The following is a 22,164-nucleotide window of genomic DNA, read 5'->3' as shown; positions in this document are numbered from 1 at the left end:
AAGCTACTGGTTTGTGTTCTGTTCATAATGCATTGTGAGGTTTCCAGAGTAAAGAAAAATGCCAACACTCTAAGGATGAAAAAAACCCTAAGGACAAAAGTACCTATTTCCTTTTGCTCAGGAGCAACAAATTAAACTGCTTTACTATGATGTGCAATGTTTAGTGATTGTTTTATTAAATGCAGAAATACCTGCTCAACTTTGTACCCATTCTGATTTAAAGTGCAACAATTAAATCTGATAGTTCTTGTACATCCATATTTTGCAAGTGTTGTTTCTTGAATACATGTTGTTCCGATTATGCCTTGCATTTGTAAAATGCAATTTCTTAGTACCATTTTGCTTTATTAACTAAAATAAACTGTACAAAAAGCTGTAGAGTTACATTAGCTTTGAACATTGTAGGATACATGTTCTCTGCCAAACGTTAGTGTGCAAACATTGTACATTTTTTAAAGTGACAAAATTAAGCCAACCTTGAAGTCAGAGTTCATTACTACATTACAAAACAGGAGACTAGATATGGCAAAAGAAATTTCCCACTGAAATCAACACCATTTATAATTTTATTTCTAATTCTTAAAAAAATATAAATGAATTTAGAAGAGAATCACAGTATAAGGGCCCTAACATATTAGACCATTACAAGGTACATAAAAATAGAAGACACAGATTTCTTTGAAACTTTAATCCTTTGATTAAGCAGCAAGCATATCACTCTCCAGGCAAACACTGCTTAAAACAAACCCTACCCCCAAAACAGGACGTGCAAACTGTATGCACATATTCTGCAAAGCACACAATAAAGACATTTTGCTATGTACATACTTATTTAGTACTACAAATGCTAGGAGTTCCCTACTGTGTGCTACAGTGTAGGTAAATTAAGAAATACTACCCTACCTATCTCTGACCCTCCCTCCCCCCTTCAAATACAGCACCTTTGCCCAGTTAGAGAATATTTAAACAAGATTAAACGGAATTACAATGTACTGAACAGTTTCATAGCAGTTGGTGGTGGCCAACTGTACTGTAACACCCAACATTCTGCATACTGAAGTCTATCAACAAGAGACAAGACAAAAATTAGCAGATGTACAATACACACACCTGGGAGACTCAATGCTTAAAAGTCAAAAAAAAAAAAAAAAAAAAAAAAAAAAAAAGAAGGAAAAAAATCCTGAAGATGAATCTTACCACTGTTAACAATTAAACTATAAAAATGTACCATCTGGTTTTGTATTGGTTTTAAAGACCAGAGCAGCCAGATTTGTGTGCAGCTGGTGAGGGCACACTAAAGGCTCATGACTCCCAGAACACAAGTTTCCACGACTGCTAATTCCTTGGTGCTTGTTTTAAAATTCTGTTTTACTTAGACAGGGGGTCATCTGATGCTCACATAGTGGCCAAGCACCTACTCTGATGCAAAAGAAAATTTGTAAGAAAGATCTTTTGTACAACACCTCAGCGCAGCAGTGAAAGCTCTTGAGAAAGAAAAACCTCCCAAGTTTGATCTGAGAATATTTTAAAATGAAGAACTAAAACATAAAGGTCAACACTTCAACTGAAATTCAGGTTACAACTATCAAACTTTAATACTACATTTTCAAATGAAATAGAATCTGATAGTACAAGAACTTCCCTTTGCACATTAAAAAAAGACCTTATGTACCTGCTTAAACTGATCATTAGACCACCTAATTTATCTGTGAAAAAAAACCTAGGGAGAGCATATCCCATTTGCATAAAAAGTCTCATTTTAGTCAAGGGCAAATCTAGTTAAAAACAAAATGGAGTTAAAAAGACTTTTAGACACCATTTCAGCTATAAGCAAAAAAAAAACCCTTTCAAAATAGTATGACAGTCAACATGAATATTATTACATAATCAAGAATGCATTATTTTTCAATAGCTTAATTCAGATCACACAGTTTCAAACAGTGCTACTCATATTTGGAGCCTGGTTTACTTGGAGGTTAGAGGCATCTGCTTTTATTAAAAAAAAAAAACCAAACCAAACCCAATCAAGGTTTCAAATGAGAATGCAGTGAAATTAGTTTCTTTCAAACTCCTATAATCTGGAAGCAATATGAATACCTATATGTATGTTTTACTGAGTCAATAAAATAAACAAACACATTTGTTCTTCCCCCAGTACCCTCAACTCAAGTAATCAACTTTGCCAGAAATATAGCAGGAGTCAAGAGATAATCACTTAAAAGTAAGACTGGGTTGGCAGCAGGTGATACTCTACCAACCAGCACCACCAGCCTCTACACTTCCCTCATTAATACTCAAGGTATCAGTGATCTAACATACAGGAACTGCAGACTGTCATTCTCAGAGGAATGGAATTCTACTGTACTTACATGAAAAGAATTAGTGGATTAACACATTAAATTAATAATTCTTGCTAAATGGTTGCTGTCCTGTCATGCCCCTGGGTGGTGGAAGCTGCTGCCACTCTATCCTGCCCAGCCTACAAGACATGCCTGCAGCAAGAATCTGGACTCCTGCTTCCAGTTAAATTCTATGAGCAGAACACGCAAGAAATTTGATAAATTTGGTACAATAGCTCACCAAGTCTTCAGAATACTCTGAAAGATGAGTATTTAATAAGCCAGTACCTTTAAAACAAGCTAAGATGTTCTGGGAAAACATGAAGAGAAGACCTACATTTTACAAGCGTGTGAAACGCTTCTACTGTTGTCTAAACAGGGTCAAACATTCTGAACCTAAAGCCATTATTCTTTCACTAAAAGGTAAAAAAAAAAAAATTAAAAAATTCACACACACAAAAAAACCCAACACTACATTTAAGTCTCCTACAATATTAACTATTTCTAGATTTGCCAGACTACTTTCCTGTAATTAGATGCTTGACTATAAAGAACTGTAATAAAATAAATAGAGTAAAAATCAGTTAAAACAAAATCTTGGTGTGTTGAACATTTATTCATGTAAGAAGTTAGCTTCCTTCAACAGTTACTCATACAGAGGAGGGCTGCAGCGTAGGCATTGTTCTGCTGTACAAGTCTTCGGCATAAAAATATTTTTATACAGGTGGTCATTGACGTCGTTCCGTTTCTAGTTCTTAGCTTGCTCCTCTGGAAAACTGGTCTGATACCTGTGAAGGCTTGCTCTTTTCTCCCCTTCATTATTTGGGAAAAAAAAAACCAAAACAGTACATCGATATAATTGCTCAAATGTGGGAGTTAGCATAATTCTGCTTTTATTTCTTCAGTGCAGAGTGGACTGAGGTTCTGTCTGAATTCCGATGAGCGAGGGCGGCTGCTGGCCGCTGCCCGCGGTCAGCACGGGCCGGGGGTTGAGGCGCGGGGGCATGGAGCTGGCTGGGCGGATGAGCGGAGGGGGAGGCTGGTTGAGGGTCGGCCGCGGCTGGATGAAGCGCGCCTGCTGCTGGAGCGGCGGGGGCTGCCGGTGCAGGGCAGGAGCAGCGGGAAGCGCCGGACGGAGTAACGGGGGCGGCTGATTTAGAGTTGCCATGGGAGCGGCAGGTGCTGGAGCAGATGCGTGTGCTGGAGGTGAAGGGCCTAAACACTGAGTGGCCGGAGTGCTTTGTGCCTGCACAAAGGACAAAGACAAGACTGTGTGAACGGCCGTCCCGGCCTGGGCATGACGCGGTTGGGCTGCCACTGGCCACTACACAGGAAACAGCATTTAAAAAAATAAAACCAAAGAACTGAGAAGTTACTGAAAAGAAATCATCAACCAAAACATTACAGACAGCAGAACTAAAAATTTTTACAAAGCAAGTCTTCTTCTAGAACAAGAAGTGTATTTTAACGCTAAAACAGTAACGTGATCGTCACTATCAAAGGTGCAGTCCTGCTCCCGGCTGGTTAACGACATTGGCTGAAGTTCTATGCAAGCTCATCATCATTCTTTAGAATGCGGTTTGCCACTCCACACCAGTTAACCTTATATTTTATCACTAAATAAAATGCTGTTCCTCAACCCATGCTTACTTATTTCTGGTACACAAAACACACCTCATCTTCTTCATCAGTGCTCTTTCCTGATGGCACATTAGAAGTATTTTTTGTGTCCTCCCCTAAAGCAGAAGCATCACCATTAGAAGCCAGGGTTCCTTGTTCCGCTTCCCATTCCTGCAATACCTCCTCTAAGTTAAACCGACGCCTGTAGTTTACAAAGAAGTTCTTCACTTGGCCAACAGTCTTGTTGCCAATTACATCTGCAATAGCTTGAAAATCTTTACCATATTTTCGGACACCTGGAAGGCAAAGTAAATAACATAGCTGTGAAGAATCAGTCAGACACAGCTACGTGTGATGTATTTATAGAGAGAACCTATGGGACCTGCAAACCGAGGACTCGCTAATTAGGAGAACTTCTCAATTAGGAGAAAGCCTCAATTTCCATTAAAAACAAAGTAATTTTTAATAGCACAGCTATCAACATACAAATCAAGAACTTTATTTAAAAAGTCATTACCCATTGTTCGTAAAAGATCCTGGCTTACTCACCAAGCCTCTCAACCTAAAACCACAGAGATCTGGCCTCTGACACACACAGTGAATCTTTCAGCATGTCCACAGTAAGGGCAGAAGCCCAAGACCAGCTCAAGACGGGAGGAAGGGTAACTGAGCATGTGTGAATGGCTGTAAACAGAATAAAGTGCTGGAAATATCAAGTGACAAACACTGATGGCTCCTACAGGTTCCTTCCACACCAGCTGCACGCAGATGGCTCTTTCCCACAGCCAGTGGGGCAGGAGTGGCAGAGGGCAGAACAGGGGGCACAGTTCTGTAATCACAATACACTGCTCATTCCTGCACTTGTGACATGCTCTACTCAGGCTACACAGAGCAACTGCCAAGTGTTCACCTCACAAAGCCTGCTTGAAGCTTTCATTCACCATTCAAACTGGGTAGAAAAATCTGGGGTTTGGGACAACTACCTTGGAGACTGTAAATATATTTAAGCTACTAGTGTCTGCTTATAAGATGGCCCAGCACAAGTCTCCAGTATTAAATCCCCTACTGATAAGCAGCATGACAGGCGATCTTTGCCTTGTTCTTTTCATTAATTTTTGTACTGACAGCAGTAGTCACTTTTGTTTATGAGCACTTTGAAAGAAAATCCCAATATATTTTAAATACTTCTAAAACGACATTTGCATATAACACAAAAAACTAGAGTGCAACACTCCATAGTTTTAACTTATAATTTTTATTCTAATTCAAATTTTATTTATTTTGTTACATTTAGAGTATGTGTCTAATTCTTCCCCTCTCCTGCTTAAAAAAAAAAATCCTCAAATTCTCCCACCTGCCAGAACACAGCTTTTAGCTGCACAAAGTATATTTTTAATTACAAGTGTCAAAAAGTTTGAAGACTTGAATAAATAAACCAATTTTGTTCCAGAGTGAATAAACAGAAGATTTTTTTTTTGCTGTCAGTTATGCATGAGCAGATTACAATTTGACTTCTCCTGTGAATGTCCTGATAGTTAAACTCATTTGGAACATATTACAGTTCTTAGAGGACAGGCATCCTTTCTCATTACAGGAAAAGAAATTTATGCCTGCTTTCACGCCTCACTTCAGAAAATGAAGCAAAGTGTTCAGAAAGTGAGAGTTGTTTCAAATCTGAAAGCTGTGTTCCTTTTCAACTTAATTGTTAAGAGTGTGACCTTCAGTTTGTTCTGTTCCTTTCTACTTTCCTTGTTATTAGGCACTTCTGATGCGGTAATGTACACTCAGTGCAATTTAAAAGAAAAGTTCACCTCCAGGATAGTAACAAATTCTGTAGCTGAAGCTGTTGTTTCAGCTGTCAGGAGCCCAGCTACATTATTTAGTATCTTCTTCTGGGGAGTACAAAAGAACACAACCCTCCTGATTGCGGGAACCTTGGAAAGATTTCAGAGCCACGTGGGAGGGCATGGATCCAGGCAAAGCAAAGACAGGGATTTGGCTCTGTGCATTATCAGCTGTACAAGGTAACAGCTACACTCCTTCAAAGCTGTGTGTGCCCACAGAACACTGCCTCCAGTATTTTAGTATTCTTTGTCTGCCCTACCATTACCACCCTTACTAATTTATAATGAACATGAAACATCCACTGCAATATATCTAACATCCTGTACAATTAATCAAGTGAACAAGATGCTCAACAGAACAAAGCACATTTCTGTTATATAGACTTTTTGTGATTTCAGCCTTTTCTGTTACTATGCTGGCTACACTTCTTTCCCCCCTAATCTACAAAACAACTGAGCCTGCTGGTTATCTTCAACTCAAGTTGTCAAAAAAAAAAAAAAGTCTTGAAAGCCTATTTCCAAGCAAACAGCTTGAAAACAAGGCACACTTGTCTTCACTAAGAACCCAACTCTTAAAAAAAAATCTAAATAAAATACAATTTCCTTAGTTTAGCTACACAGAGCACTATTCACTTTGGATTCTCTTCAATGTTATTACTACTGTTCTACCACAATGATGTATTAAAAGCCTTTCAAGCCACGTAAGAAATAGAGAAAATTCACTGTGTACTTCTAAAACTTTAATGTATAAGGTGATGGCATATCTCCAAGAGTTGTTGCCAAGTCACCATCCCTGTCAAACTAGTGCAAATTTCTTATGCATCCTTATACAAATTCATCCCCAAATTATTTCACATCTTCAATCCGTTATTCAGTAATTTTATTAGGCTGATGAAAGTGAAGCTCAAAAAGGACGACTGCACAGCCTCACTTCCCATGTATGAATGGTTTTCTCCCAGCTCATGTGAAAGCAGCCCAGCTCACAGGAATCCTTCAAGCTCTTCAGAACTTCATCCAGCTGCAAAGGATTAGCTGCTCTTGATTACAGCATTTCACCTTGAATGTCTCTCTTGGAGAAACCCAAATCCAAGTTTGATGCTGTTTACATTGCTTCATATTGTACAGCACAGCAAACACAATATTAATCAGGGTGCAAAGCAATATGATACAGCACCACAATGAGGCAGAAATAGTTAATGGGAGCTGCAGTTCCACTGTGATAGGATTACAGTGCTCCTGGCAACTACCTTATGTAGAGTTAGATCCCAATTGTCCCAATTGTTTTTCCCTGCAATGCCATGAAAATCATGCACTGCTTTTCAATGCAAATGTTGTTGTCCTTATCACGTGTTAAAACATTGTTGCAATTGCAGTTTTATGGCCAAGATCTTAGTTTGAAAATATGACCATGCTTATACATTTCTGTACGTAAGAGTTTGTAATTTAAGAACACTAATTGATGAACTAACCCATTACATTCAACAACTATTCAAAGCTGAACTGTTAACTGATAAATATACTGCAAATGTATTGGCTCAGAGATTGTAAATCTGAGTCCATAACCCTATTGCAGGCACCTACACTACTTTTAAGATTACATACAGCTCTGTTTTCAGATAGGTTTTCTCATTACTTCTACCTTAGTAACTGGCAATCCCTCGAGATTAGCCTGCAGATAACAAGTTGTTTCATGTTTTCAAAAAACAGTACCAAAATTATATTACTGCAGACTATATTTACAATTTCCATGGTTATTGTCCAAATTCAAGTGAACAAGTCATGTAAGTGCCACCTACCTGCTTAATGCTTGTGATTTCTGTAAAATTATTAAAAGCATATGCCAAAATGTACCAATACATTTAATGAATTAAACCCATTTTAAAGTATACAAACTAAATGTCCCATGTTCAAGTCAACTTTCAAGTCCAAGCCTAATGCATGTTATGGAAATTTCTAGTAGAGCAACTGTGACTACCTTCTAAAAACCAAGCCAGAAAAAAACACAGCATGGCTGCCTCATGCCTAGAGTCTACTACAGTCCTCAAGCAATTACTTTGAAGCAAGAAATCAGGGTCCTTAGTCTGAGGGATGGGAAGTTAATACTTAGAGCACTCTCGTTCTAGGAGAGAGAGCAAGCAGTAAGGGAGGGATAATTAGAACACTTTGTTTTTGTCATTAAGATTCTCTCCCATCTCCATTTTATATAGTAACAAGGGAAAGGGTCTACAGAGGAAACAACACATATAAGAAGCACATGCCAATGAAAATAGATTTATTCCAGAAAACCAGATTTCTCACCCCACCCTAATGCTGACTACCTTTATAAAACACAGAACCATCCCTAGGGACAAGAAGACTGGCTCTCCTCTCCAAGGAGTCACCACCAACCCTCACCCTTCTTTTGCTCAGGCTCTACTTTATTTGTCTTGTTGGTCACAAAGTGTCATAGCTTCACAAAAAACCAACTGTATTCTTATCAGTCCCCAAATTGTTGCTTAGAGAGAACTCCAATAACTAAACTATGAAAAAGCAAAGTGGTTTGAATCCTTTCATTCTAAGGCAGGCACAATGACCCTGGATTTTACCCACTCTTCCAGCAAGCCTTTTACTTACTAGCCTATCACACTAGAGACATCTCCTTCAGTTGCAACTGGGAACAAAATACAGAAGTATTTAGCAATAGTGAGAGAATGAACTTAGGACAGAGGACAGTTTGGAGATGCAAATCCAAGCCTGAAGCATGCAAATTGAGAGGCATGATTTAAGAAACACCATGTCTTTCTGCATTTCCATACATAATTCAAAATAACCTCACTTTAGGTTCAGTCATCTGACTAATAAGTACCAGGTATGGCATACCTGACAACTTCACACTGATATCCTGATCCACTGAATATTTTATACTAACACTCACTCTCTCATTTTCAAGGTGAAGAATACAGAGGAATAAAGAAGATAGATATAACTGAGCTATTATCTTTATAAATGATCCACATAAGTGAGTCAATATATGCCTTCAAAACAGCATCTCCAGGTATTTCCCTTACATGTGCCTTGATTCGGCAGAGCAGCTAATACAAGAGTCAGCTTTCCTTCACATAAATGAAAGAAATGCAAAATAGCTGTACGAATAGCTTACCAGAAAATGCTCGGGTTTTAGCCCAGTAAGACTGTTAGTCAAGCACCCATATCCAGCTTCACTCTTAAAAGGCATAATGGGTAGATACCTGCCCATTATTCCCTCATGAACAGAGAAAAGCAACAGTAAAGCAGACTGACTTCTGTTTTTTCCTTCCTTAGGATACTGGAGATGTCTTAAAAGCTTCAAATTCTATTACTTTAACTATTGCTTTAGTCTTTCACATTAGAGAAATTAATGTAAAGTGATTTAGAAGATGATTGAAGGGACTTTCTGGTACTAATACAGTTGTTAAATCCTGCTTAACTTTTCTCTTTAAAATTTAACATGGGTAACAGAAAGCCTAGTGTCGTGTTGCTTGAATAAATGCCCTAAACAGACTCAATAGTTTTGCTGTTTTCCAGGTGACCAGATAAAGTTTAGCTTTGTATTTGAGGGAAGTACAAACATAAGCTAATCATCTCTTCAAATCCTTTGCATGAGATTTCAACTTGCTGCTACTATTAACATACCTTGTACTGCAAGAAGCTGCTCTTCTGTGGTCCAACGGGCATTGATTTTCTGATTAGACTATTAAAATTAGAAAAATGGCACAAAGATCATTAAATTGTTTCAACGGCTGCAAAATATCTGAGCATCAATGTGTTTTACTTGCACTACTGTTTGCAAAATAGGTAAAAACCTCTTGCTTATAAGCCATAAATTTACAGTTTAAGACTGTTTTCATGCAGAGGAAATGGTGTTTACAGATTTAAGCTTAAAATTATGCCAGCAGTTTTTCCTCTGTTTTATTGCAATTCTTAGTATCAGCTATATAATAACTTATGCACAAGCTAATGATCTTTATGCAGAGAGAATTTGAATTTATAGTAAACATTTATCTAAACTATTTGGACTTGGTGTTTAGAGTATTTTGCATTCATGTTATGTTTCATATCCAAGCCTTTAAAACAAGAATTTTAAAACAAAATCTAGAACTTCAGTAGTAATAGAGCATTCATTTTAGATGCCAAAATGTATATATAGTCATGTTTTCACACAGAACACCATTTATTACTGGCAATCTACATTATCTATTTTTAATCCAAAAAGCCCCCATGTATCAGGGCTCAATTTCAGCTCCCTATTATTGTGAGCAGACATGACATTTCAGTTTTTTCTGCTTCTTTTTCAACCAGTTGCCATAAAAAAGCGCCTACTACGATTTCTTGTAAAGAAGCCAGACTCCCCCTGCATGTAATTTAATGGATCCTGTTTAAGCTGCTGCTGAAGTGCAAACACTAAACTGTAGCAAAACACATTTCTGCAGCTTCCCACTAATTTAAGTGCAAGGCTAGAAGTTTCAGTATTTACAGTATTTATTCTGATTTACCTCAGGAGGTTTGAATTCTTCAATCCCGCCTTCCATTTTCTGTTTAAGTGCACTGTTTACTTGCTTAGCATTTTGAACCTTGGTCAAAAACAACAAAGTTAATCAGCTCCACAAAGAAAGTTGGTCACTTTACACATTTATCTTCACTAGGATTGCCACAAGTGTACCTCCTAAGTTAAAAAGAGAAATATTATGGTTTAAGGCTTCACTACTTTTAAGTGTTTAAAAAAAACTTTTAAAAACAAAAAAAACCCAAAAAAACCCCATCAGTTAACTATAGAGAAAAAACCCCAAAACTAAGCCAGTCTTTCAAAAGAACAGTTTGTTTGCAAGAATATTAAAAGCTGTTCATAAATAAGTAATTTTTGATAAGGATGCATAGGTTCTTGAAGAATTAAGAATACTCTAGACACAAAACTTCATTCTTAGACATGTGAGATGTATTGCATATATTAACTTATTAACTTCTTCTAAAAAAAAAATTCATGAGATGTTTCCAGTTGGTTCCTTCTGACAGATGCTTTTTGTTGACCTGAGATCATTCTAATTTAATTAGGGGGGATTCTTGAAATTATTTTAAATATTTCTTAGTTTATAAAGAAGACAGACTTTCCAAATTGTACACATACACATCTATGAACCACTTAATCTGACACTGATGCACATAAGAATACAGGTAAGAAAATAGTTTTGCATACTATGGTGCACAGCTATTACAAGGGCTCTTAAGTATGGACACAAAAGCAGACAACTCAGTGGGAGATTCCAAAGGCTGCATCTCTGAGATCACTGCAAGAAAAGAAAAAAAAAAAAAAAGAAAAAAAAAAAAGAGAAACACAACCTGAGGGCTGACACTCACCTACACTTAGGCTAAAGAGTGAAACCCACCTATGCTATTTAGCCCCAGAGTCCTGCTGTGACAGAAAGAAGCTTATTTCTCCTGTAAAAGAACATAAGGGAGCAAAAACCCCATGAAAAAACCCTTTATTCACTCCATGATTTTGCAACATGGCAGCTCTATAAGGAGGTAAAAATTCCAGAAGATAAGCCTTGACTCTGTAGCCCCATCACTCCTAGAAAGCAAGCATGCAATTAACTACCGTACCCTTAGAAGCTGAATAATTATATGTTTCAACTTTAAATGCCAAAATTTAATTTATTCATGCAAAGGACGCAGGCACTTTTCCTCTTAAAAGTGAAGACTAAAAAGCTTTTCTAAATTTAATAAGAAGTAGAAAACTTATCAATTCAAACAGAGAAATAACTAGGTCCACGATTTCCACAGGTCTCATACTTCCATAATATGTGGGAAAGGACATCCAGAAAAACAGCTACAATTTAAAGCATAACAAATGTAACTTCCTCTGCTCCATTGGTCTCATTTTTGATTTTCAAATGAAGACTTCTAACAAAGTAAAAAAAAAAATTCAAATCAAAGGTAACTTTGATTTTTCCTGTCCCCAAATCTGTAGCAATGCTTTAATACCCTTTTTTAAAAGTAAGTACAAAGTAATCTCGATTCATTTTATCCAAAAGAGCAGATGAACGTAAAAAAACAAAGCTGAAGAACAGCTACTATCCAGCATTTGTGGTGATAACTGTGGAACAAAACAAGGAAGACTCACATTAAAGAAGTTTCAGAATCTTCACAGACAATCTTCAAAACCATTACAATCAGAACAATCTGAGATGAAAAAAAAAAAAAAAACCAAGACCAATAACCCATGGTACCTGTCGCTTTAATGAGATTAGTTCCATATCCAGCTGTCTAAGAATTGTGTTGGCTGCATTGGGACTACAGGAAACAGCTATCACATCTTCCTGGGTCAGGTACATGCCTTTTGGTGGACGGCATTTGGAACGCTGGGAATGGTGGCGATGCTGCAAGCTCTGATACTCTCTTCTACCCAGACCTATTTTGCTGGTCTGAACAGGCTGCTCATTATTGCCCTTTAATTTACAAGAAATAAATCATTAAAGAATAACAGTATCTTGTATACAATTTTACTAAAAAGAACGAAGTATCAGATAGCACTGTAATGTCATATTTATGACAAACAAAACTTAAGCTAACATCCTCCTTTGCATGTAGTATCCAACTTGCAGATGAGTTGATGGAGCATACCAGTCATCTGCTGGATAAGCCTGCATTGCTCTAAGAAAGGCCAGTTTTCAAAACTTTTTTTTAATATGGCCACAAATGCAGTAAATGTTAAGGAAATCCCAGTCTGAATACTGTGACAGAGGGCAAACATTGTGGACCTCTTACATATACAGAAGGTAAGTAATAGACATGTATGTATCCTGTTTTTAAAACAAATAATCAGTGACTTCACACATTTTTCTGATCAGATATGAAGAATTTGGGAAAATATTAAAGGAGAAGAATGAGAAAGTCAACTAGGCCAGGCAAGAATGCAAAATTACATGTCTCCCTGCTGTAAGCACTCTCCAGAAAGAGACTGCAGTTTGGTTCGGGGGGATGGGGAGGAGATGGTCTGAGATTTGGAAGGGAGAGTATGGACATACCCTGCAGTCATTATAAAAATCTATGCAATTTAGAAAGCATGGGCCTTAGTTATTTGCATCTTTGGAAAGGAAAGGAATGGCAAAGAGGAAATTAAGCTTTTGTTTTGGTATGTTTGGGCACCTAAACACTTTCTGCCTGTATGTGACTCCCTCAGAGCAACTGAGTAGTTTCCCTATAGCCCAGGAGCAGAGACACAAAAATTACTTTATCTGCAATGACATTTTAATTCAAAGGAATGCTTAGTACCAGAACAGAAAGAGAATTCAGGCTTTTCCCTACTTCAAGCAGCTCCCTACTGCTCCTCCCTGCTGGCACCCATGCATGTTAAGAGGAGGTGGTCATTTGATCACAGTGACTGCAAAACCAAGTGCAGCAGCCGTTATTATTATCATTATTACTATTTTCTGTAGTAGTAGTGCAGAGCAGCAGTCTTGTTTTACTATGCTTGACCTTGTGCCACAGTCTCTTCCCCAGCTAATGTAACTTCTTAATCCAGCCCACAGACTTCATAGAGGCCACCTTAAAACCACTTAAGATATGTGCTCTTCCTTGGAAAATTGATGTAAAGCCTTACATCTTTAACATGTAAAAAATTCAAAGTTAAGTTTATTTCTGACCTGTTTATACTTATTTGGGTTTTGGTTCTGCATTGCTCTTTCAGTATGAAATTGCAGTTCCTGTGTGTTCAATCTGGATTTAAAGTGAAAATATTCTCTCATAATTTTGTCTTGCCAAGATAGAGAGCTTAGGTTATATTTGTTTTATCTGGTAACAGAAAGTTTCCATTGCTCTGTGTGCTCAAGCAGCCTACTCAGTTTATATTCTGCTTAGGAAGTGAAAGTACGCAAATCCTACCAGAACTATTAGATCACAAAATTATCCTGTGCAGATCCAAATAGCTCATCAGAAACTACAAACCTATTTGTCCTTTTCCTAGAAGTCTATCAACACACTACTTGCATTCTGGACTGCATGTCATGATTCAAACTACAACCAAGTAAATTTAGCAAAATAGCCATTTTTTAGACATGGCTAAGGCAGCAATTCCAATCATTAGATTGCAGGGACATTGTTAGAACAGTGAGAAGTAAAAAGGTACATTATCAGACCATGTGACGTTGTAAGTGCTATAAAACATCCCCATGTTTAAAAGTAATCTCAAACTCTTTCACTGAAAGGGATAATTGTCCTTTTTTTTCCCCCAAGGCCAGTAGATAAAGGAATACATTGAAGGTCACTGCAAAGCTCAGAACAGAAGCTAAACTTCTCAGTCTCTTATTCAATATTATTTTCATGAAAAGTGCAAAGTTTTATTCATAATCCTAGATATCATTGCATGGGAGTGCTGAAGTTTTGCATAACCTCTCCTCTCACTCTTGAGAAGCATTAACTGTCTGATTTAGAAAGATCACCAAGGCTTAAAGTTGATCAGAGAAACAATTAAACACTTAAATGTGGTTTTTCTAGTCTTGTTCATAGATAGTTTGATGTTTACAACAAGAACTCAAACAAGCCCTAAAACCTGAACATACCCTGAACAGCAGTCATCTGTAAAGCTAGCAGTAAGTGCTCATTAGGACAAAATGTTTTTCCTCTACATTTATTAGTAGGAAGCATCTGAGTAAAATCACATATTAGTTGAAAATGCATCACCTCCATTGTGGCTTTGAACAAACAACAAAAGTTGTTCTTTGAAAAATGTAATTTAATTTTAAAATTCAAAGAAATCATTTTGATTCACAACCAGTAAAACTGTAAACATGCTAACAAGACTGAAGGAGGGCAAATACAACCTGTTTTACTAGGTTGTGAGAAGATACAGCTCTTACAAAACTTGGAGCTCTCTCAGGGCACGGTGGAGGTAATGAGAGATGCAATTACAGCCACAAAATGGCAAAAATATAGGATACAATTTTGTTTCAATGAGAAGACATCAAGACCTTGACTACTTAAAGACCCTGAGAGCTGGGCAGGCTGAAACCTAAACCTCTGTACTACAACTCACTCTTCACAGTAACACATTCACTGAAAACGAACAAACTGACATTCACCATTAAGTTATCTGTTACCTCCTTTTTGGCTTCTTTTTTGGGATCATAATCACTATCATTTCCATCCATTGGATGAGCTTCTTCTACGTCATCATCACTAAAGACAGATTATGAAAAAGCTGGTCACTTTATTACTTTTTAAACTCAAGTAAAAATATGCACCAGGATAAGAGTTATCTACTTGAATTTATCTATTTTGAGTATATGGCATCTCAGTTATTTGTAGTTTTCAAAAGACAGCTGTTATAAGCATGATTTTCTGTATTAAAGTCTAGTATTATGATAAACAAGCAAACCTAAACCACAGTTTCAAAGTTACTTTAAGCAGTGCTGGTACTGCTGCCAAGAATTTTGGTGTCGCCTTTCTTAAGTTCAACCACTTGTGCCAGCATGAACACTTACGTGGCCAACTATATACCAAGGCTAGAAATAACCTTTCATTTGCCCCATTAGTTTAATAGACCAATTTTCAAATCACTGAATAAACCCTTGCTGAAGTTTGTGGAGAGCATAGGGCATATGATGGGAAAACACAGGACTGCTTTTTCACCAACGTGCTTAAAATCTAGCAATTTAGGGGAGGGAAATTAAATCTGCTGAATTAAATCAGAGAAAAGGTTAAAAAGAAAACAGTCAATTTGGAGCCAAATCCAGTCATTCTGACAATATAATTTGTGAATAAATTAATGCAAAAACAAACTAAAATTTCTAGTTATTACAAAACCCCTCCTAACAGCTGTATTAAAAGCAAACTAATTTTAGCTTGCAATTTTTTTCAGAAATAGGATCACTAAATAAGCATTTGAACTTTAGATTTCAGAAGTTATTGAAAATAACATAAAATTAAAGACTCCTTTTGCTCCAGTTAAGTAATTTTCTATAGATATTAAATTACAGTTTCCAATATAAACATAGATGATGTTACTTATACATGCAACACATATCACCTTTTAAAAAGTGCAAGTTAATTATTAAGTATACTGAGCACAATAAAATTTTAATTTCATAGTAACTGTGAGAAATAGTATTCCCTTCTATACAAGACAACAAAACTACTCTGAGCTCTAATTCTCTCTGATAGCAGTTCTAAGTCTCCTAAAAAATATTTTATATAAATTTTTGTTATAAAACAATGCATAGGCATTGTAACTGCTTCAGCTCTTTATAGTGGTTGCACTTTCAGTTGTAGTTCCATATTAGCTCAAAAATTCAAACAAAGAAACAATTCCAACCCCCCCCCCCCCACACCCACAAAATCATCCTGCACAGACAGTAATAGATTTCAGGGTTTAAATCCTTGTTTTTACAGTTATCCATTTAAACACTCCCATCTCCTATTACAACTCACACAGACTGGAGTGATAAAGTTCTTAAAGCACAGGTACCAAACCTCTTGCTAAAATCAGAGCTATCACAACACAAGTTAAAACCTGAAACACATGGTTCACATTGGAACAATGGCTAGAAATTACACCACATCTCTACTTAGGAATATTTCAGTCTCTGGTGGCTACTAAAGAACATAAAACTCACCTGTCACCTTGATTATTTCTATTAGCTAGTTTACGAGCCTGACGATCCATCAAACTTGTCCTAGAGCGAGTTTTTTTCCAAGAATAGTAATATTTTACAAGGCTTGCAATGGTCTTGTCTGGGAGCTAGAAGAATTCATCAACAGATTAACACTTCTAAAATTTAAAATTCCACCCAGAATTATATTTCTGCTCTGTTTATAACCATCTTTAAACAATATTTAAAATGCATTGTTAAGATTGAAAGGAGGGATGTATCTCATACACATCTTTAAAAAGGGGAGAAGGCTTCTTTTCATTAGAGTGAAAAAGCTGTATGTCCAAGAGACATGATGAAATCAAATTAAATCTTATATTCAAGGTTCTTCCTGAAGCTTTTACACAGAAATCAACATGAAATTTCAGCCCAACAGGAGCCTTTCTTCTTAGTGCATCTGAACTATTTAATGATTCTGATTAAAATATTACTTTACCATTTGCTGGATCCTGTGAAAGCTCTTTCCATGGAAGCTAAATGCTTGCTCAAATAGGACTTTATCTTCAACTGTCCATTCATCAGGGAAAGGAGTGAAGTTAGGGAGATCCGCAAGGGACTTCTCAATATTGTGTTTATGCCAGAACAACATTCCGAGAGCCTTTGAAAAGAAACAAGTCCCTCTTTGGATTTAGTCAATTTTCTTAAATGTTGAGACAAGTTAAATAAAAACAGGCAATTTACTTGTTTGAAATAAAATTTGACTATCAGAATCCCTTCTCAAAATGTATTTACAATTTTATTGACTATTTACTATAGATTAAAAAATTCTCTTTGGAGACAGTGGGCACATCTATACTTTTTTAATGGTATGAAAGCCAGACAATTTAAGGTTGGCATGGCAGCAGTAATTCTAGAGCAGCATGAGCTAGGCTGAGAGGCTCAAATCTGACCTGCTTTCTTACTTTACGGGCATATATCACCTACACAGTTCCCTACAGGCCTTTATTACCAGCCCACTCAAGAAAGAAAATAAAAATACTTTTTAGTAGCCAGAGGATCATCCAAAATGCAAGTCTGTAAGTTCAAAGTGAGAGTGGTCTTTTTACAACTCTCCAATCCACAAATAGCAGCATGGCCACTTCATCACATGCACCTAATAAGGAATGGAAATTTAAATGTACTTTCTTATATAATTCAATTTCTCAATAGTCTAAAACAATTTTAAGTTCATTGGACCAGAGAATCACAGGCAGATTTGATGCCAAGATTTGGGCATGAGAATTGGGCAATGTAATCCACTCAGTTTCACTCATACAGCACAGACACAATCACCAGGCATCTCTCCAAACTCCTGATTTCACATCTTCCAACAACCTGGACACAGCAAACCTCTGCTCTTGTTAAAATGGCAAGTGACAAGCACCTCTCGCAAAGAGAATTTCTATTCCACTGTGAGGAGTCTACAAATGTTTTGTACCAGAAGTTATTTTGGAAATCCATCTCTTGGAGACTTGAGATCCATCAGTTCCTCCTCTTGCCTAACAGAAGTCAAGGAATAAAGAAATAACACCAAACCCCAGATATATTCTGAACATTGTAACACTGGCAGCCTCTTAGGCAGACTGCAGTTAATGAGCAAGCTTCCATCTTCTGAAACCTGACCATATATCTTCTTTTCAATTGTACAGAATTTTTTTTCAAAAAGTAATGTCACTTTTACATATATTGGTTAATTTATGACGAATTTGGAGACAGAATTACATGCAGACCAGCAAAGTTTTATCCTTACTTTTTAAGGAATGGTGATCAAAGGCTGTTAAATAAAAAGTGAAATTGTTTGTTACTTTTGGAGCTAAAACTTGAATCTGTTCTCCTGCCTCTGAAAAAACCCACTCAATTGAGGTTGGTTTGTGAGTATTTTTCAATATGAAAGAAACCTTTTCAGTGCCATCCCTATCAATTAATGGTTCAAAATTGTACCATATTTGCATTCCAATGTTAAACTTGAAATTTGTAAGCTGCTTCCCTAAGAAACTCTTTAGCTAAATATACACACACAATTGCATGACATGCCCAGTGTATCAAGAAACATACCAAACCTTTCAAAAGTGCACATTACAAGCTGAGCATGTCATGAAAACAAAGAGCTCAATCTTTTGCAGAGAATCCAGACCACAACTGTATGCAGATCCATTTAACTGCAGTGTTTGCTGCCGTGCCTGAAGAGAAACAGCGTTAATTAATGGTAACCAAGGGGAAAAATAAGACTTGTGTTATAGTTTTTTATTTTTAAAAAATCGTTTAAATGAGCACTCTCATTCCACAGCACTTACCTGTTCCACATTGTATCCATGTTTTTCCTTTGCTATTGCTATATATTCATCCACTGTAACAAAGCAATGTCAGAATTACTCTTTAATACTTTTAGCTCTGCTCTATGACAGAATTAGCCATCTAACATGTGAAAAGTTTCCCCATGCTTTAACACACTGCATAGTCCCAGATCCCCCAAAATGTTAAATATACTCACAGCTTTATTAATAATAAATAAACCCACTGACCATTATTGAACATTCAATTTTATAAACTTTTTACACAAGCTAATTCTGCTTTCTTTCACATTTTTACTACAACAAAACCACAGAGGCTCATAATTTATTTATTTAAAGCAGAGACTAGCTGGTTATTGAAAGGCTATGCCTTTTTGGAACCCCCTCCTGCATTAGTTTTAAAGTGAACTACTTCTACTGCTTGTATTCCCAAACATATTGAAAATTAAAGCAAGGAGATCCTATATCAATGATTATGTATATCCTCCAGATTACTATAGCTTTCACTGACCAGTATTGATTTTAACTATGACACAAAGTCAGTTTTCAATAGAAAGTAAGAAAAATCAATAATTAGATAACAAAATTAAGGAATAACATTTTAAAACCATATTTAGAAATAACAGCCAGCTTTGAGTTGAACACTTTTCATAACTTTGACATTAAGTTCCACTTCATTACTTTTAAAAAAAAACCTTTTCCAGTTCACCTTCTTGAGTTCAAAATTAAGTGGCAACTAAATAGTTGAAAGGAAGTAAGATCAAGAAAAGGAAATAATTGTATCCTCCTTCTTCAAATGGACAAGGGATATCCTTGCCATGCACTGTTGCTGCAAAAAGTTAATTATACTTTAAAGGAATGAAAAAAGCATTTAATAATAATACTGGTATTTTATTTCTAACTGTTCTGCAGTATTTGAAGGTGCATTCCCTCAAACACAGAGGGACACAAATCTGTAATTACTGGTATTAGATAGAAACTGTCCTGAGGATGAGGTTCTCATGGCTGTTACATATGGGAAATTCTAGTAAAGGAGACGGGTTTAAACTAGCTTAAATGGATAACTGATCATATTTAATCAGATGACTCCTGTATTTCAGGTCCCTCCTAAAGGGAAAAAATGTTTGGTTTTTCCTTCTGTGACAGCAGTAATAATTTCCCCTTGAAGTGGGCCTCAACAAATCTTTTCTAAACTCATCCATTGCAACTCCTTCTCCTAGGAATTTAAAGCAGCAAGTTCCTCATGTTCAGATATATTATTCTTTTATTAATAACAAAAGGTTTCACAGACAATGATGATGATAATCAAAATAGGCAGTATGATCTGAAACAGACTTTACTAACATAAAAGATCATCTTTGCTTTACCTGTTCTCTTAATAAAGAAAAATCTTTGTGTTTAATTATTTGCAGTTTCACTATGTGTAAAATAAAGAGCAAACAGGCCCACCAGAAACAATTATTTAGCTTACTTAAGCACCCAAATTCCTAAGCAGGCAAGGACTTACACTTGGCATCAGGAATATTATGATATGGAGACCATACAAGCATCCCTCCATTATCTTTATCAGTGTATTTTATGGCACCTGTAAGAAAACAAGTAACTCTCAATATTTGTTTAATAACTATGATCTAGAGAACTATGTGACAGTAAGCAAAAGCCAACCACAGTTAGAAGTCCAGTGACTAAGGAGAGAGAGGGAAAAGCCATTCATTCATAATTAATTCCTTAAGACATCAAATGGCTGAATCTGAACACTACTCTTAGGATGTTCAAGTATAACTAAATATTAGACAGTATCCTGGTTACCACAATTAAACCACTGAAGTGCATTGCTTCAGTTGGAAGGAATCTTATCTAGTTCCAAACCTCCTTCCATGGGCAGGGACACCTTCCACTTGACCAGGCTGCTCAATGCCTCACCCAGCCTGGCCTTGAGCACTTCCAGGGAAGGGGGATCCGCAGCTTCTCTGAGCAACCTCTGCCAGTGCCTCACCATCCCATAGTGAGGAATTTCTTCCTCATATATGACTCTACCCCCTGTGAAGTTGGCAAAGATGCAGCTTTGCTCTCCTGAAGTTTGATTGTCCCTTAGTGCTCTAACATTTACCACTACCATAGGAGTACTAGGACCTACTGTGGTCAGTTAGGTTTCATTAAAACAAACAAACAAAAATAGTCAAGAGCTAGAATTCAGTCGCCATCCATGATCCCTTTCAACAGGAAACTATACTAACAACTTTGCCAGAAACCATTCTGTTAATCTCTTTAGTTTTGATTTTGCTAATTTTCTAATTTTAATATTCATAACCAACCAAATAGCACAGCTGTAGAAAGCAGTTAGACATAAAGGTAATTTTTGGTTTTGATTTGTTTACCCCCCACCTCAATGTAGCAAGGGAAGCAGTACAAATTACACAACCCATCAGGACAGGGCAGTACTGATGCAAACACTGAAGCACTAAATCAGAGCATATGATTTTTGAAAACATGCTGTAAAATAAAACTCCATGATACTGTAAAAGCATTAATTCAGAGTCACTTTCCATTACTATTTCACAAATGTAGTCTAAAACATAAAGCCCCTTACAATCTATTTGTTTACAACAGTTTATCTCACTAAGAAATTGCCCAACAATTGGATTTATACCTAATGTCAGTATGAATTTCTTGAGTAATCACCCTCAGAAGAACTATCCTTGCATCCTTCTTGGAGAAGAACAGCTTTTTTTATTTTTCACTCCATTTTAAGCTCATGCACTTTATATTTAGGCTCTATATCTTGTTTGAAGCAAACAAAAAAATCAAACCCAGTGCATTGGAAAAAAGAACAGTGTAGTGCTTTCCCTTTATGTACTATGTTTGTTGCTCTTCACTCTTCAGTTTGGCAGTGTTTTGTATTTCCTATCATCTCTGCAATCTTGATCCATCACAACTGTGAACTTGAAAACAGTTAATTAAAGAACCCCTGTGCCTTTTCAAAATGAGATGTGTAAGGCAGATAACTTCAATGCAGTATAAGCTCTACAACAGGTTAAGAATGTACATGTACTCATAAAGCACCAGTTTCAAGGCATAAGCACTACTAAACTCCGAAAGGTTTTTGGTATACAAGAATGAACTCCTTAATATAACATTCCACTTTAAAACAAAACAGCGTGACATTATTACTCATTAGGAATGCAAGATTTCATGAGGAGCAGGGCAAGCGTGTTACAGGCACATTTCTCTTGTCACAAGTAAATTAGCACTATCCTGCATTTCATTCTAAATAAAGATGAGGAGAAAGCAGGACCACCAGAGCATGTATTAGAATCTCAGGTTATGAGGAAAAAATTTCTAAAGATACCTGCAGACTACTGGATACCATGGATATTATCAGATACTGAATACTCAAGTACTAAAGCAAAAAAAAAAAAAAAAAATTAGT

General features: G+C 36.6%; 1 protein-coding gene across 8 annotated transcripts in view; it reads right to left on the bottom strand.

The window, feature by feature from the left end:
* Nucleotides 1-152: 152 nt before the first annotated feature.
* RCOR3 (REST corepressor 3) overlaps nt 153-22,164 on the bottom strand; it is a 26,987-nt gene continuing 4,975 nt past the window's right edge. For 3 of the 8 annotated variants that reach the window (XM_030269068.4, XM_072927539.1, XM_072927540.1), the window contains exons 3-12: nt 20,242-20,319; nt 18,738-18,790; nt 16,901-17,062; nt 16,429-16,553; nt 14,896-14,992; nt 12,046-12,264; nt 10,315-10,392; nt 9,455-9,512; nt 4,014-4,255; nt 153-3,585 (exon numbers count right to left, since the gene is read on the bottom strand). In XM_030269068.4, the coding sequence (XP_030124928.1) occupies nt 3,241-3,585; nt 4,014-4,255; nt 9,455-9,512; nt 10,315-10,392; nt 12,046-12,264; nt 14,896-14,992; nt 16,429-16,553; nt 16,901-17,062; nt 18,738-18,790; nt 20,242-20,319 (1,457 nt within the window). In that variant the 3' untranslated portion in view covers nt 153-3,240. Of the gene's footprint in view, nt 3,586-4,013; nt 4,256-9,454; nt 9,513-10,314; nt 10,393-12,045; nt 12,265-14,895; nt 14,993-16,428; nt 16,554-16,900; nt 17,063-18,498; nt 18,627-18,737; nt 18,791-20,241; nt 20,320-22,164 lie in introns of those variants that run through there. The other 5 variants (XM_030269069.4, XM_030269071.4, XM_030269072.4 and 2 more) reach the window with 5 other exon arrangements.

This window comes from Taeniopygia guttata, chromosome 3 (genome assembly GCF_048771995.1).
Source record: "Taeniopygia guttata chromosome 3, bTaeGut7.mat, whole genome shotgun sequence".
Taxonomy (NCBI): Eukaryota; Metazoa; Chordata; class Aves; order Passeriformes; family Estrildidae; genus Taeniopygia; species Taeniopygia guttata.
Note: the sequence above shows the minus strand (reverse complement) of the source record. Positions and strands in the feature narration are given on the sequence as shown.